The sequence below is a fragment of the Ricinus communis genome, chromosome 7 (assembly GCF_019578655.1).
Source record: "Ricinus communis isolate WT05 ecotype wild-type chromosome 7, ASM1957865v1, whole genome shotgun sequence".
NCBI classification, from domain to species: domain Eukaryota; kingdom Viridiplantae; phylum Streptophyta; class Magnoliopsida; order Malpighiales; family Euphorbiaceae; genus Ricinus; species Ricinus communis.
The window spans coordinates 25,673,996-25,688,689 of NC_063262.1; the positions used below are offsets into that span (position 1 = coordinate 25,673,996).

Sequence of the window (14,694 nt, forward strand, 5' to 3'; positions counted from 1 at the left end):
ATCTATTTTCTTTACCATATTGAACATTAGAAAAAAAAAGTATGTAATTTTTTATCTAACGAACATTTTTGTATTGAAAGATAATAATTTTTTAAATTTTATAATTAAACACTATGTAGTAGACTTTGAGCTATATTATGAATATATAATTTCCATCGAATTTCTTTTGAATACATAAAAAATATTATCGAAATATTTTATGAATATATATCAAATATATTATATACTTAAAATATATAATATAAATTAGAATATAAAATTAAAAATAATTATCTAAAAACGTATGAAAGTAAAAAAAATGTTCAAAGAGTAAAAGAAATAGATTAAAAGAAATTAAAATTTTAAACTGTGAGATGCAAAGATAAAAAATGTAAAGAAAAAAGGTCACACTGTGTACTTTCCTCTATGTTAAACCGTGCTCTTGATGGACAATCCCCGGCCGAGTCCCAAGCCCCAAGCCCAAATCCATGTGGCGTGCAGCACATAATCCGAGAAGAACCGGCTCCAGATTGAAAGCAAGCTGCCTTCAGTCTTTTGCATGATAATAATAATAATAAGGAAAAGAAAAATGGTGGTACAGAGGGTTTTAGCATCTACGCTCTGCAAAGCTCACCAGCTCAGATATTTATTTACTCCTTTCTTTTCCGATTCACTTACTTACAGAACCACCAGGTACCTCTCTTCTTCTTTAATTCGTATGCTAAGCTTCCTTCCCTTGGAAATTCAGTTGCTTTTGGTTCCTCTTTCTGATTCTGATAGTTAGCAATCCAGTCTAAAATAAAATGAAAGAAGTTAATTTCATTAATTCTCGCTTCCGGGAAGCTCATAGTGGGCTAGAATTCAATTCTTTCTAACTTGAAAAAAAATTCAATGCATATGGAAGTCACTTTGAAAGAAATAAAATCATTCGAGTTCTTGCATATGGTTTATTCCAAAATAATGTTTTCATCACCTTTCTTTGAGATGGTTTGAAGGTTTAAACGCCCAAGTTTCTAATTCTTAAAGAATCTGTTGTAATTTTGGCTTTGTTGTTTGGTTGGTGATCTTGAACTTCATTACTAAACTTGCTCTTTATGAAAGGTCTTTTGGTAGTTCCGCCTGTGTTTCTTTCCTGATGAAGCCTTGTTGGATTTGATTCCTCTTACTGCTAAGAACAATGGAATATTACTTCCAGATGAATTACTTTTTTGCGGATATGTACTCATAATGGTTGTTCATCTGGTTTCTCAAATACCCTTTTCACTGGTGGTTTGCAGATTATATATTACAGCGCTTATTGTGATCTTTGTGCTAAATGTAAAGCTATAATATCATATTTAATATGAAATGAGTTCTTAAATGATATAATTCCCAAAGAATATACAACTGACAGAGAAGTTAATTACTTTGAGTGTGGATTACAGAACCACTTTTACTTTCATATATGCTCAAAATATACAGTTTAGACAACATTTATGTGGACATTAATTTTGTTGAGGATCAATTGACACTTTATTAGTTTGTTCCATATCATATGCAAGGTATTTTCTCAGGCACCTGCATTTAGGCCAGTCTATGTTCTCGAAGGGCCTCACATAGGTGGACACCGGTGGATTCACTTTGGTCCAACTCTGACTGACATTGACAAAGATGGGGAGCCACCCCCCCTTTCTGGACAAAGTACCATGGTCGAAGGTTCTGGCTGTGCTAAAGTGAAGAGGAAAAAGTTAAAAGGAAAACGGGCAGTTGTAAGGTGGCTAAAATTCTTCAGATGGAAAAAGAAGAAAGAATATGAAAGAATGACAGCAGAAGAAAAACTTTTATACAAGTTGAAGAAGGTACAATCAGTTTGGTTTGTAATGGATTAGGATTATTGACCTTACTTTTTCTTTCTGTTTGAGTTGCCTCAAATGGAATAAAAGATTGCTTGAGACCTTTAAAATACGGATGCTTTTTGTCATTCTAATTTTTGCCAACATATATTGTAATTTGTTTTTTGGGGCTGATTGGTGTTGATGAGGTTAACTATGAAATTAAACTTTTAAGTATGTTCAGATTATGGTATGCATTTCTTCATCTACTTTCAGTAATTAATTCACCAGCTTCTTGTTCCTGCAGGCTCAAAAGAAAGAGGAAAGGTATGTTCAAGCTTTAAAGAAGATTGAACCTGTGGATTCATCAGAAACAACTCATGATCCAGAGATATTGACTCCAGAAGAGCACTTCTTCTTCTTAAAGATGGGCCTCAAGTGCAAGAATTATGTGCCAGTTGGAAGGCGGGGAATATACCAAGGTGTAATTCTTAACATGCACCTGCACTGGAAGAAACATCAAACTGTACAGGTGGTGGTGAAGACATTCTCACCAGAGGAGGTCAAGGAGATTGCTGCTGAGCTAGCACGTTTAACTGGAGGAATCGTGCTAGACATTCATGAAGAGAACACGATAATCATGTACAGAGGGAAGAATTATTCCCAGCCACCAACAGAGATAATGTCACCCAGGATAACTCTTTCTAGAAAGAAGGTTATTTTTTTATTTTTCTCTATTCTCTTTCTGATTACTTCATGGATGATTATTTGAAATGATTATTCTTGGATATCTAGGTCTCAGCATTTTAGATTGAGCAAGCATCACGAATCTGAACTGAATTAGGATCTAGTTGGAAAACAATGTTTAATCATTTTACTTAAATTTGGTGCCGAAGCATCCCTTATTCAGCATTGCCATCATTTGATCAATACTTAAATCATTCATAAAATACTTGCATATGGAGCACACAGACAGCATGCAGTATCACTTGCACTTCAAAGGACCTTAACTCCTTGAACTTTTATCCGCCTGCTGATTTTTTTATTTCCTCCAATTCCATCTTTTGCAGGCTTTGGATAAATCAAAGTACAGGGATGGTCTTAGGGCAGTCAGGAACTATATTCCTAGACTGGAACAGGACCTTGAGCTGCTTAAAGTACAGAGCATGGGGAAAGCTGAATGTGGTTCTGCTTCTGCTGAAGAAACTTTGTATACTGATGATGGTGCAGAATCCGGGGGCGTGCCAAGCACTCCTTTGGAGAATTCAGAAAAGTTAAAAAAAATTACAGATGGGCAAGAAGAATGCTCTGAGGAGGAATCTCCTATGGATTTGGGAATGCTATCCGATTCAGAAGATCTATCAGACATTTTTGAGACGGACTCTGATACAGAAACTGAGGATAAAGTAAAACGTCCTCTTTATTTGGAAGAGTTCAAGAAGTTTCCTATTCAAGGTAATGAAGAACCTGAAGACTTTGAGGAGCACTTGCGCCAACTATCTGTGGACTCAAGAAAAGTTGAGTCATCTGAAAAAGATTCTGACATACCCTCCTTCGACGAGGTTGACCGCTTGTTTCTTCGTGCTGCTTCTCTTTTAAAGAAAAAGAAGAGATAGGAGATGTAAAAAAAGTTAAAATGTTGAATAGACATTTTTTCAATTTCTATTTTCTTTGCTATTCATATGATTAGCATTGAGGTGCTATTATGCCAACAAGCTCTTATAACTCTAAGAGACTCCTAATTTATTCTTTTTTCTCTAAAGTCTTTTAAAAGAATATCTTGTCTCTCTTTAAAGGTAAGGAAGGAGAAAATAAGTTTTTATTTTTCTCTTTAGATTTTTCTCCTCATTTTTGTTTAAAAGCCAGATTTTGTCTTCTTATTCATTTTCTTTTGTTCTGTATTGATTAAAAATTGAATAGCAAGGAATAAAAACACATCATTTTTATAATTTAACAGAGACGTATAAAAGTATTGTTGGGGGTACTTATATATGAATAGGCATGGCTGTTCAAATATGGACGAGAATTCAAGAACCTTTTGAATTTTGACTTACTAAAATTGATTGAATTTGTAAAGAAGTGAGTATTCATATTTATATGCTTCAAACCTTGGAAAATGCTCATACTGAGTAGCCCATTATCCACAAGAACATTGCATTATGACGAGCCAATCAGTAGACGTAGAAGGCAATCAACATGCTGGCCGCGGGATACAAGTTATATTTCAGTAAAAGAAATTAGTAACATTGCAATCAGATGACAAAGTGGGAAAGAAAAAATTTACAAACTGCTCTAGACATGTTAGCAATCTGATTCCTCCAGATGCTCATTTTCAAGTTCTTTTACATTGTTAACAATTTCCTGAACCTTACTTGACAAGTGATTAGTATGTTCCTCAATATATGCCAACACCATATGTAATTGTTCTTGGTAAGCTGCACACCGACGTTTACATCGTTGTCTCTCATTGTTAAGCTCAATGGTAAGTTCTCGTATTCTCCCGTCCTTCTCGTCCTGAAAAGTTCAAATTTAAAGGGGAGAATTCAAAACAAGACTAAAGTCAAAGTCAGATGCTTAAGCATGATGATCATTCTCCACCTAAAAGTTATGAATAAAAAGCAGAAACAGTTGGGTTCACCATCTTTGGAAAGGCCCTCGCATCAAGCATTATTTTAGTAAATCTGGCCTTAGATAGGTTTGTCCATGATTCATAATTAGATGTAGGGATTTGCTGGTTAATTTTCCCAGTAATACATCCACACATAATTTAGTATTCTAACGACTGTGCCTAAAAGAGCCTAGAATAGAGCTAGCCCAAAGTCTTTTGAACGGCTGGGAATGGACTTGATAGTTGATATGCAAACTACAACCAGTATACATCCGAGCTGGACACTGAATCACATTGCTTGCGGGAGGCTCTACTTGGCTTGGTTAGAATCTAAGTTTATTCTTGAAAATAAGAATTTAGCACTGGCAACAAATAGCTTGACACAGCCATTTAATAAGTCGAACTATATTAAACTTAGATATACATGTAGTCTTTCAAGATACCTTTGAGATGAGGCAGAGTTCCCGATATGCAGGCACAGTTGCACAATATCATAGACGAATAATGAGCAATATTAAAAAGTACGTCTACACCTACAAGAAAGAAAGACAACCTACCTCACTGACCGAACTTTTTGCAGATCCTCGCCATGGTACTTTACTAGGAGACATTAATGTGTGGTTATGTTCTTTTATAAATTTGGTGACGACCCACTTAACTCCATCCCTAAAAGCGAGCCTCAACATTGCAGGACAGCCTTCTCGTGTTATAGGTGGGGGAGGAAGAACTCTATCTTTCCTGTATATGTATTTCTTTTCACGAAATCCTTCTTTGGAGCAAACAAAATCCTGACCAATAACCATATTATTTACTCTAGAGCGCCGGTTATGATGAATGCGCACTGTAAATCCCGTATGCCTGCCATAAGCAATATAATATTCTCGAGCATCATCTCTTGACTTGAATTCCATGCCAATATATGGTTCTATAACATCACATATGGAAGCTAAATTTTCATTAGATTGCTCTATAATCTTATCCACTTCACCCAGACATAAATCAATATTTTCTGAGAGCTCATCATCTTCAAATTCATGCCCATCATAATTATCAACTCTAAAACACCTTTCACTATCATCTGAATCAAATGCTTGATTAGATGAGCTCTCCATCTAAGCTGTTCCCTAATTGAAGCAAGTTGGAAAGCCTTCAGAGCCTCAGTCCTCCCGCAGAAGATTCATACATGCTGTACCAACCATCCATCCAACAACTGCACATAGGAAAGGAAAGTCAAATTTGGCCAAATTATTTGCATAAACCGTGGGGTTTTGAGCATAAAACAGAAAGCAAAGACAACATACGTCATGCACTATGTGCAGCAATACGAACCTCCATATGAAATGTAAAACCAGCATATCGTTGGGATTAAAACAACCCACAAAGGCAATAATAAGGTATTTTTCGGAGTCCTAGTAATTGAAGTCCTAGTTAGCCTAACTTAGAAATGATCCCAAGATTCATCCAATTTCCGTGACATAGCCTTTACAACTATACATTACTTCTTTAAAACTGGTAGGCATTGTGTAGAATGAATGGCGTGCAAGAGTTCAATTCAATTGAATTCTTGCAAAGTCATATCAATTCTGATACCATCTCATTGCTTCCTTAAGTCGAAAGAATTGAATATTAGCACCTAGATACTCCCCAAACATGAGGATTGACTGAAATCTTGCATTTGCAGACTTCCCAAATGAAGTAAAATCTGATCCTAAATTCTGAAGTCCACCATTTAAGAAGAAAAAATTTCATATCAGCAGTCAAGATATGTAGAGTGAGTAAGCAGGCAGATATAAATATGATCACACTATAGCTTAAAGGAACACATATCTGCAGTTGCAATTCAAAGACTGATGTCTGACTTGTTTGACAAATAGTCTTATAAGAAGAGAGCAGAGGTCAAACAAAAAGAAAGACAAAAAGAAGAACAGAACGTGTTATGATGAGCGTACCAGAAGCAGTGAAAACCCTAGGATTGCAGAGTGTTTTGAAGCGGCAGCGCTGACATGATAGAGCGGACATGTATGCGATCACCTCTTTATTTTTCCTTGTTTGGACCCACTCTTTTTCTTTTTGTCTTTAATGTCCTAAAACGGCTCGTCTCCTTGTAGTTTCAACCTTTCTTTCTTTCTGTTTTTCTTTTTTCCAAAAGTTAAATTTTTCAAATTTTCAGCCCAAATCCAATTAAATTTCTAAACTTTATAAAAACTAAATTACATTCTTAAACGAGAAACTTAATAACTATGTTCTTGAAACTAATGATGAAGATATAGATTTTCTTAGTTGAAGTGAAGGAGCAATTATTATTTTATAATTTTTATTTATTAAAAAATTAGATGTGATATTTTTTCACACGTAAAAAATATAAATTAAAAAGAATTTAAAAAAAATTTAGCGTCTAAAACTAATTGCTTCCCGTATAATTATACTATAAAATAGATAGAATTAACTTCAATAATGTAATTATTTTCCTTTTTAAATTTTAGAAAATATACTTGAATTATTTTAAAATTTTAAAATTTAATTGTTTTATTTAAAGTTTAAAATTCATCTTAACCTTTTGTCTTTCTTTCCTTTTAGAAAGGAACTCCTATAAGTCATTTACGGTTCTTAAAACATGACGTCTGTAGTCATCAAAGAATCCTTTTTAAAATAAAAGAAAAAGTTATGAGAAAATTGAAAAAAAAAACTTAATTATAAAAAAAATTCTAAATTTTACACTTATTATCAAATCTAGTATATAATTTTTAAATTTTTATTTTAATATTAATTTTAATTTTAAAATTTAATAAAATTATCTATCAAATCCGGTAGTTTGACGTGAACTCTGGTAATAACAATAAATAATCGACTCAACATTATAGTTGTTGATTCATAAAATTACTAAAATATTATCATTTAACTACATAATTTTTTTTAAAATTTTCTTAACTTTAAAGTTTCATTAATCTTATGTATTTAAACGATAATGTTTTAATAGTGAAGGTGCTGACTCAATTTTTTTTCTTATTGTTATTATCGGATTCACGTCACGTCAATAAATTTGATAGATAATTTTACTAAAAGTTAAAATTAAAATTAATATTAAAATTTAATACTAAAATTAAAAATTTGAACAATATATACTAAATTTGATAACAAGTATAAAATATATAATTTTTTAGCAATTAAACCAAAAAAAATATCGGATTCTGAATATTTTACCATTATATATCAATACATTAGATTGAATTTATCATTTATATATGGAATGTAAAAAGAAAATTAACTATTGTATTTTGTATCAATAAAAAAGTTGATATTTAGTAGTAGCATCATGGCACACTAAGTATTCCATTTTGTATCGATAATAAAGTGGATTTTTGCTAGTAGCATCGTGGTACAACCCTTACAGTTTTTATTTTCAAGTTAAGAAGATGGCTAGTTTATTGCTAATTTGACATGCTTCCATAAGTCATAGGTGTTATTAATTATTAGGTATGCCTGCGCTTTGCAACAGTAAAAGCCGAAAGGAAAAAAAAAAAAAAAAAAAGAAAGAATAATTATATATTAGATTTGAAGTGTCAACGGATCGAATTTAATCTGAAATATTTAATTAATAGTATGAAAATGAACAAAAATTAAATGCTAAATCTGAAATATTCAGATGAAACTTGCTTATGTGTAGCAAGAGCGTGAGAATGAATGACATCTTCCGCGAATTGCAAGCACTAATTAGTCAGCAAACCCAACAATTGCAAAATACTCCTGACGTAATAAAACTGAGATGCATCGTTGACAGAGAACTCAAGTCGTATCAAGTTTCCTTTTGTGCTTTAACCACATAACAATAGGCTAGTGTGCTGGCCTTTCAACAGCAAAGATTTTAAACAGAACATACATATTAATTGTCACACTCGTGCTCTATAATGTTAATCATCCCCAGATTTTTCTGCGCCAGCCTGCAGGCTGCAGCTGCCACAGCATAATCTCTGTGTTCATTTTATCAACTGACTTCCGAATCCTGAAACATGAGGCTTAGCAGACATGAATCTATCATCTCAATGAGACAATATTGTTCGAAGCATTTTGGAAGAAAACTGAGGTCCAACTTGTGCTCTTCAATGGAGGTTACATTGCACAAGATAGCCTTGTACATAAGCAGGTGTTTCAGCTTTTGCCCTCTGGACAAGCACTAAATGTCCCTCCACATGCAGTTGCACCAAAATCATTTTCCACCCTTTTCAGGCTATGCTCGTTCTGCTGAAGGGCTTATCGGACGCCTTTAACATGTTCTTGTTTTGTGCCAAGAGACATGGTCGAATGAACATATAAATTTGAGATAAGAGGGCCAATCCTGGGAAATTTCTATTGCATCTAATGAGTACAGTTACACAGCAACTGAATGCTATAAAAAAGAAACTGATTCTAATACATACAGTGTGCATGACCATAACTAAATCCTTATGTTCAATGCCAGGGCTATCTACGGTGGGAAAACTTTTTCACTTCAGATTCAACTTTCCTCACATTGTCAACGATAACTTGAATTTTTGAGGAAAGTTCTTCTGTTTGTTCTGCAACATCATTCATAAAAGTAAGCAGCCTTTCTCTGTAAACTGCACATAATTGCTCCTGATGCTCCAACTCCCTACTTAGTTCTTCAATTTTCTTATCTTTGTCTCCCTACAAGTACCAAGACCAAACCAGTTTGCTCAGACACATGTAGCTATAAACATCACCCTAAAATCAATAAGCTGCCAATATAGTCTCTGGTTATCTGTCCTAGGCAGCAAACAGATAAAGAACCATAAACTACTCACCCACATTACAGTAGGGACACCAAACAGAGACATCACAGCAAAGAGAAGTAATACAATGTTAATCCTGATTAAATTCCTTGGAAGTATGTATAACATTTTTAATTCGTTTGATGCAATGTTTCAAGAAAATATGAATCAGACTAACAACATACTATTGCCACTGAGGAAATAGTCATTGACACCAAACAGAGACATCACAGCAAAGAGAAGTAATACAATGTTAATCCTGATTAAATTCCTTGGAAGTATGTATAACATTTTTAATTCGTTTGATGCAATGTTTCAAGAAAATATGAATCAGACTAACAACATACTATTGCCACTGAGGAAATAGTCATTGAATTGCACAAGCAGGGAACTACATTTATCCAAAGAAATCAACATACAATAAAAAAGAACAGTGCATGCAAAATGGAGAGAAATTTAAAGCTTTAGTTAATAGGAGATCTTATAGGTTCTGTGAGTGTGATCTTAATATAGTGAACTGAAATCATGGCAAGCTTAAGGTGACGAAATAACCCTCCCAACCAACCTTTACTCAATGAGTCAACCCAATTTGTCAAATGCACTAAATCATATTTAATGTATCTTTTAGAGCATGCATAAGTACCAACATGTTATTCAGGCTTCCTAAATCATTATACAATTCTGCACACACTGTTCAGGAAACTGCTGAAATTTGACCTGGCTGATCTTGTACATTATTCATCTAAAATTCTGCTTAATAAAGTAAAAGCAGGCCGTGCCTTCCACGGCGCTAAAGGCATGCATATGAGGAAGTAATTAAATCAATCAAAGATCAAATTCGCAGTGCGGAACATACCATTAAAATTGAACAAAAGGGATAATGATTATGCACATGATACTCTACAAGGGTTGACATACTTTACCAGAACAAAGAAAACAAAAATGTAGGGGTGAAGATACTAACCACCGTACTGAATCCATTGGCAGTAATAACTAAAGGATGATTATGATCCTTCTCAAATCTTGTAACAACCCATTTTCCAGACTTTTCCATTTTAACCAAGATTGTAGCCTTGCAACCTTCTCGTGCACTGGATCGTGGCTTCTTATCTGGTCTCATTGCGTTCCTGTGATTAGGAGAGAAACCCTGCTTATTACATCCAAGTCGACGAGCCAGAGTCTTCCCATCAATGCCAGAACGACGACGTTGCATTATGCGCACAACAAATCCTACCCTTCTAGCATAGTCAACGTAAAATTTCCTCGCATCATCTTCAGAATCAAATTCCATACCCACATAAGGTTCAAGAATTCCATCTCCTTGCACAGACTCAATTCTTTCTCCAACACCAAGAGAGCTGTCCACTGCCCCAACTTCCTTGTCCAAATCCACTGTCATGAGATCATTCAATAAGACCAATTAAATATTGCATATCATTTGTAATTTCTTCATTTTGTAAGTATAATTTTCCATGCAATTCATTCCTTTTTCTTTCAGAGGTGGAAGAAAAAAAAAATTAATTAGCAAATAAAAAGAAAATCCCAGATGAATTGGGCCCCCAATTACAAACACACTCACTCACACACACATCAAAAGCCGAAATAGCAATTCAGGTAACATCAAAGCAGTATAAGAGATTCTTGAACTTGAAAGAACTAGCAAAACAATTGGAAGTTAATAATAGAACAAGTTCACATGATGAATTGAATATAAACTGAGTACACACACAAATGCGAAGCAAATTGATTAGATGTAAGAATGCGTTTATAAAGGGCATGAGAAGAAAAAAACAAAAAATTACATTAAATTTCCAATAAATTAATGGAAATACATAAATCATACAGCTTTAGATAGAGGAAGAAATAGCAGCTGAAGAACAGCTAATTTCTTTTTTTTCTTTTTCTTCTTTTCTTTGTTCTATTAAAAAAACAATTTAAAGAAAAAATAAAAAGAAAATAGATCGGAGCGCGAAAGTGGAAGCGAACTTACTGAATCAAAAAAGTAGGGTGAGAGACATCCAAATTTTGGAAGAGGAGATCTTAGCGTCGATGCGCGACTAGTCTAAAATTATGTAATTGGATGATTCACCGCCGTTGGATTTAATTATCACGGATTGAGAGAGTGATATCAGTTTGCTGGTTTTGTTTTCTCTGTCATCGCTCGCACCGTAACTTTTGGTATTTTGCGTTCTTGGCCCTTTTTCTTTTTTTCAAAAAAACTTGATTTTTTATTCTTTTTATTTATTTACTTTTTTTAAATAACCAAAATGTATGGCACTTATTATTATTTTTATTAATAATGATTGACTAAATACATATTTATGTATATTATCGATTAGTCAGTTAAATATTTTAATTTTTGAATTAATATAATAAATACTTAAATTTTACTTTATTTTACTATCCAAATACTTATAATTTTTAATTTAAATTTAGATTTTATTTTTAATAATATCTAAATATTTTTATATAAAATTTTATTATTTAATAATATTTAAATAAAAATATATGTCTATTTTATAGATGAAACTAAAAATTAAAGAATTAAATTGATTAAATAACTAAAATTTGAAATACAAATATCCCATTGGCTATAACAATTTCTTTTATACAATGCAACTGTTTAAGTAGAAATAGTCCCCTAGATAGGAATAGTAGTGATTTGTTTTTGGAGCTTAAATAATAGTGTGTTTGAAACTTAAACAATTCTTTTAGAGTAGCAGTAAAATATAACTTTCTTTTCGTGCTACATTTTCTATATAAAATTGTAATTCTCAAATATGAAATTTTTAGTATTGGATTTTTACAAGTATTATTGATAACATATCACTGTAGAAATATGTCTCGATTTTCCAAAAGATGGAACTGATCGCTCCCAAAAGTAACTAGATAAACAAGCTAAAGTCTAAAGGCCCCGAAAAGGAACACATGGTAGCAGCAGGCTCAATCAAAGAAAGAGTTGTTGCCAATATCCGGAGACTCATTGGGCTGTCCTTCCAATCCGACTTAGCCAGCAAGTCGAAAGGGCGAAGACGCGCATGGCTGGCACAAAGCCCTCTAGACTTCACAGCCAATGGTGTCACGTGAGTTTTGTTTTATCTCCAAAACTTTCTTGCGTCTTGCTGATTTTCCAAAGTCAAGATAGAATTCACGAAAGTGGCACAAAGAGACACAAGAGTTGTGGAAGTGTATACTTGTATTGATTAATTCACACTAAAGCTACTTACAATGAGCACACTTTCTCTCTCTACAAGCTCTCTTCCTTCATATCATAACATGTATTAATTTACATAACTACTCCTACAATTATCTCTACATAGAACATCTCTCTTTGCTCTATGTAGAGCAACACTCTTTCCCTCTATATAGCTACATTTTGGCACCCCTTGTGCCCACACTCTTCTTTTATTTCTGCCCTTGTTCCCTTTTATGGACTCTCACTCTCCAGCCCCCTTTCTCTCCTTTTCCTCTCTCTTTCTCTTCCTCTTCTTTCCAAATGATACAAGGAAGGGGTATTTATAGTCTTTTCCCCCTGTCCGCCAACATGGCCGTGTTCCTGGCCATTTCGGGAACACGGTTTGGGAACATGGCCGTGCTCAAGGCCGTGTTGGGAACACGGTTTGGGGTAATTGGCCGTGTTACCTACTGTGGCCGTGTTACCTACTGTGGCCGTGTTTCCCGAAGCTTCTAGGCCTTTCGCATTTGTATTCAACCAACACGGGCGTGTTGGTCAACACGGGCAGTGTTAAAGCCAACACGGCCGTGTCCGTCCATACGGGCATTCGTTGGGCAGTTTTCGGCGCATCGGTAGCCTTCCTGGCCTGGTTGCGAGGCGGGCACGTGACAATGGGAGACGCCTGAAAACAGATAGAGAGCCAATAAAGAAGCAGGACATCATCAATCAATCAGGAGAGAGATGCATGGATACACCACTTATTCCTCCATATCTAAGTAATAAGCCGATGGAGTAAAACTCAAAATCCTAAAAATACTTAAACCCTTATCTTTTTTTCTATTTTCTTCTATTTTCTACTGACTTTAGCGTCAAAATGGTTGCATCGGTCCCCTCGCCAACATTTCCATTATTACCATCGATTGTCTTGCAACCCTGGAGACTCCCTTACAGACAAAAATTATCAATTATTTCTAGCCGAATCCATATTTATGATAATTAATTTAATATTTTAATTCTTAAAGTAAAATTGTAGACATTTTATATTTTATTTCATTTAATATATTTATATATATTATATTAAAATATTTAAATATTATCAAAAAAATAAATTTAAATATATGTTAGATTAAATTGAAGGTTAAATGTGTTTATATATTAAAAAAATAAAATTCAGATATTTATTAGATTAAATTAAAATTTAAAATATTAAACTGACTACTCAATATAAATTTAAAAATATAAATATCTACTTGCCCATTATTTTAAATTATCAATTTTGGAGATGTAATAATTTAAATGTAATCACTAAAAAAAACTAATTAATGTATGAGTTTTAATTTATATGATAATAAAATATATGAACAAAAAATATTTTATTTTTATAAATATAAATATTAAATATCAAATTGAGTTCTATTACAATTGATAAAATTATGTGTAAAAATGGTTTTTATAATATATAAAAAGAGGTTGTGTATTAATGCATTATATATATATATATATATATATATATATATATATATATTAAGACTTAAAATTTTATTGCGTGCTTAAATTCTTGACATATAAAATTTTATTTTGATTATAGTAGTTATTTTTGACAAGGTTTATGTATAATTTTATATATTATATTTTTTAATTTTTTAATTAATAAATTATATTTTTAATATTGAATCTAATTCTTAGAAATAATATATTAATTATATTTTAATATTATATTTAATTAATAAATAATTATATTAAAAATAGTATATTAATTATATTTTAATATTATATTAATTAAAAAATAATTTTTAATCAGAAAAATAGATATTAAATATATTTAATATTATATTAATTAATAAATTAATTTTTGAATTGGATAATAATTTTAATTTTAAAAATATCGTCTTAAATTATATTTTTAATATTATATTTAAGATTAAAGTAAATTTTTAATTATACTAGAAAACATTTTAATTCTAAAAATAATAATATTAATTTTTATATAATATAAAAATTAATTAATAAATATTTTAAAAATAATTTTTATATTATTATATTAATATTCTAAAATTTTAGAAAAATTAAGAAAGATATTAAAAAATAATTTATTTTATTTTATTTTTAAAAATATATTATAAATTAATATTAAATATTACTAATTTTATTAAATTATATATATAAATTTAATTTTATATCAAAATTATAATAACAGCGTTGCACCGATAAACAACTAATTCTCTTTATAACCTCAGTTAATAGTTAAAAAATCCTTTATACCAACATCAATATTTTTAATTTATTCTGATAATAAAATTGTAAATTTGCAAAACAAACCATCATGTTTTACCTTTAAAATAATAAAATTGTCAA

At 32.0% G+C, this 14,694-nt stretch overlaps 3 protein-coding genes across 7 annotated transcripts; 1 reads left to right on the forward strand and 2 right to left on the reverse strand.

Annotated features, from left to right (window-relative positions):
* Window positions 1-514: 514 nt before the first annotated feature.
* On the forward strand, window positions 515-3,566 carry LOC8259707 (uncharacterized CRM domain-containing protein At3g25440, chloroplastic). The gene is made up of 4 exons (XM_002527222.4): window positions 515-672; window positions 1,499-1,817; window positions 2,098-2,505; window positions 2,861-3,566. The coding sequence occupies exons 1-4, from the start codon at window positions 539-541 to the stop codon at window positions 3,404-3,406; spliced, it is 1,407 nt and encodes a 468-aa protein (XP_002527268.4). The 5' UTR covers window positions 515-538; the 3' UTR covers window positions 3,407-3,566.
* Window positions 3,567-3,976: 410 nt separating this feature from the next.
* On the reverse strand, window positions 3,977-6,505 carry LOC8259708 (protein FAR1-RELATED SEQUENCE 5). Of its 2 annotated transcripts, none has more exons than XM_002527223.4 (3): window positions 6,348-6,505; window positions 4,956-5,608; window positions 3,977-4,304 (listed from the first exon to the last, which is right to left on the reverse strand). In XM_002527223.4, the coding sequence occupies exons 2-3, from the start codon at window positions 5,508-5,510 to the stop codon at window positions 4,092-4,094; spliced, it is 768 nt and encodes a 255-aa protein (XP_002527269.1). In that variant the 5' UTR covers window positions 5,511-5,608; window positions 6,348-6,505; the 3' UTR covers window positions 3,977-4,091. The 2 variants fall into 2 exon arrangements, with proteins under 2 accessions (XP_002527269.1, XP_015579708.1); XM_015724222.3 differs by lacking the exon at window positions 6,348-6,505 and adding an exon at window positions 5,728-6,322.
* A 2,212-nt stretch (window positions 6,506-8,717) lies between these two features.
* Window positions 8,718-11,306, reverse strand: LOC8259709 (protein FAR1-RELATED SEQUENCE 5). 4 transcript variants are annotated; one of them, XM_015724214.3, is made up of 3 exons: window positions 11,155-11,306; window positions 10,129-10,556; window positions 8,718-9,060 (listed from the first exon to the last, which is right to left on the reverse strand). In XM_015724214.3, coding segments are annotated over exons 1-3 (633 nt in total). In that variant the 5' UTR covers window positions 11,156-11,306; the 3' UTR covers window positions 8,718-8,856. The 4 variants fall into 4 exon arrangements, with proteins under 4 accessions (XP_015579700.1, XP_015579701.1, XP_015579702.1 ...); XM_015724215.3 differs by lacking the exon at window positions 11,155-11,306 and adding an exon at window positions 11,008-11,139; XM_015724216.3 differs by lacking the exon at window positions 11,155-11,306 and adding an exon at window positions 10,967-11,086.
* Window positions 11,307-14,694: the final 3,388 nt, after the last annotated feature.

Bases quoted from the DNA above. Each gene is read 5' to 3' on its own strand.
- LOC8259707 (XM_002527222.4), top strand. From the start codon at position 539: ATGATAATAATAATAATAAGGAAAAGAAAAATGGTGGTACAGAGGGTT. The intron at 673-1,498 runs GTACCTCTCTTC...ACACTTTATTAG, and splicing joins CTTACTTACAGAACCACCAG to TTTGTTCCATATCATATGCA. The intron at 2,506-2,860 runs GTTATTTTTTTA...CATCTTTTGCAG, and splicing joins TAACTCTTTCTAGAAAGAAG to GCTTTGGATAAATCAAAGTA.
- LOC8259708 (XM_002527223.4), bottom strand. From the start codon at position 5,510: ATGGAGAGCTCATCTAATCAAGCATTTGATTCAGATGATAGTGAAAGG. The intron at 4,305-4,955 runs GTAGGTTGTCTT...TGAACTTTTCAG, and splicing joins CAAAAAGTTCGGTCAGTGAG to GACGAGAAGGACGGGAGAAT.
- LOC8259709 (XM_015724213.3), bottom strand. From the start codon at position 10,563: ATGACAGTGGATTTGGACAAGGAAGTTGGGGCAGTGGACAGCTCTCTT. The intron at 9,061-10,128 runs GTTAGTATCTTC...TGGTACTTGTAG, and splicing joins CCAATGGATTCAGTACGGTG to GGAGACAAAGATAAGAAAAT.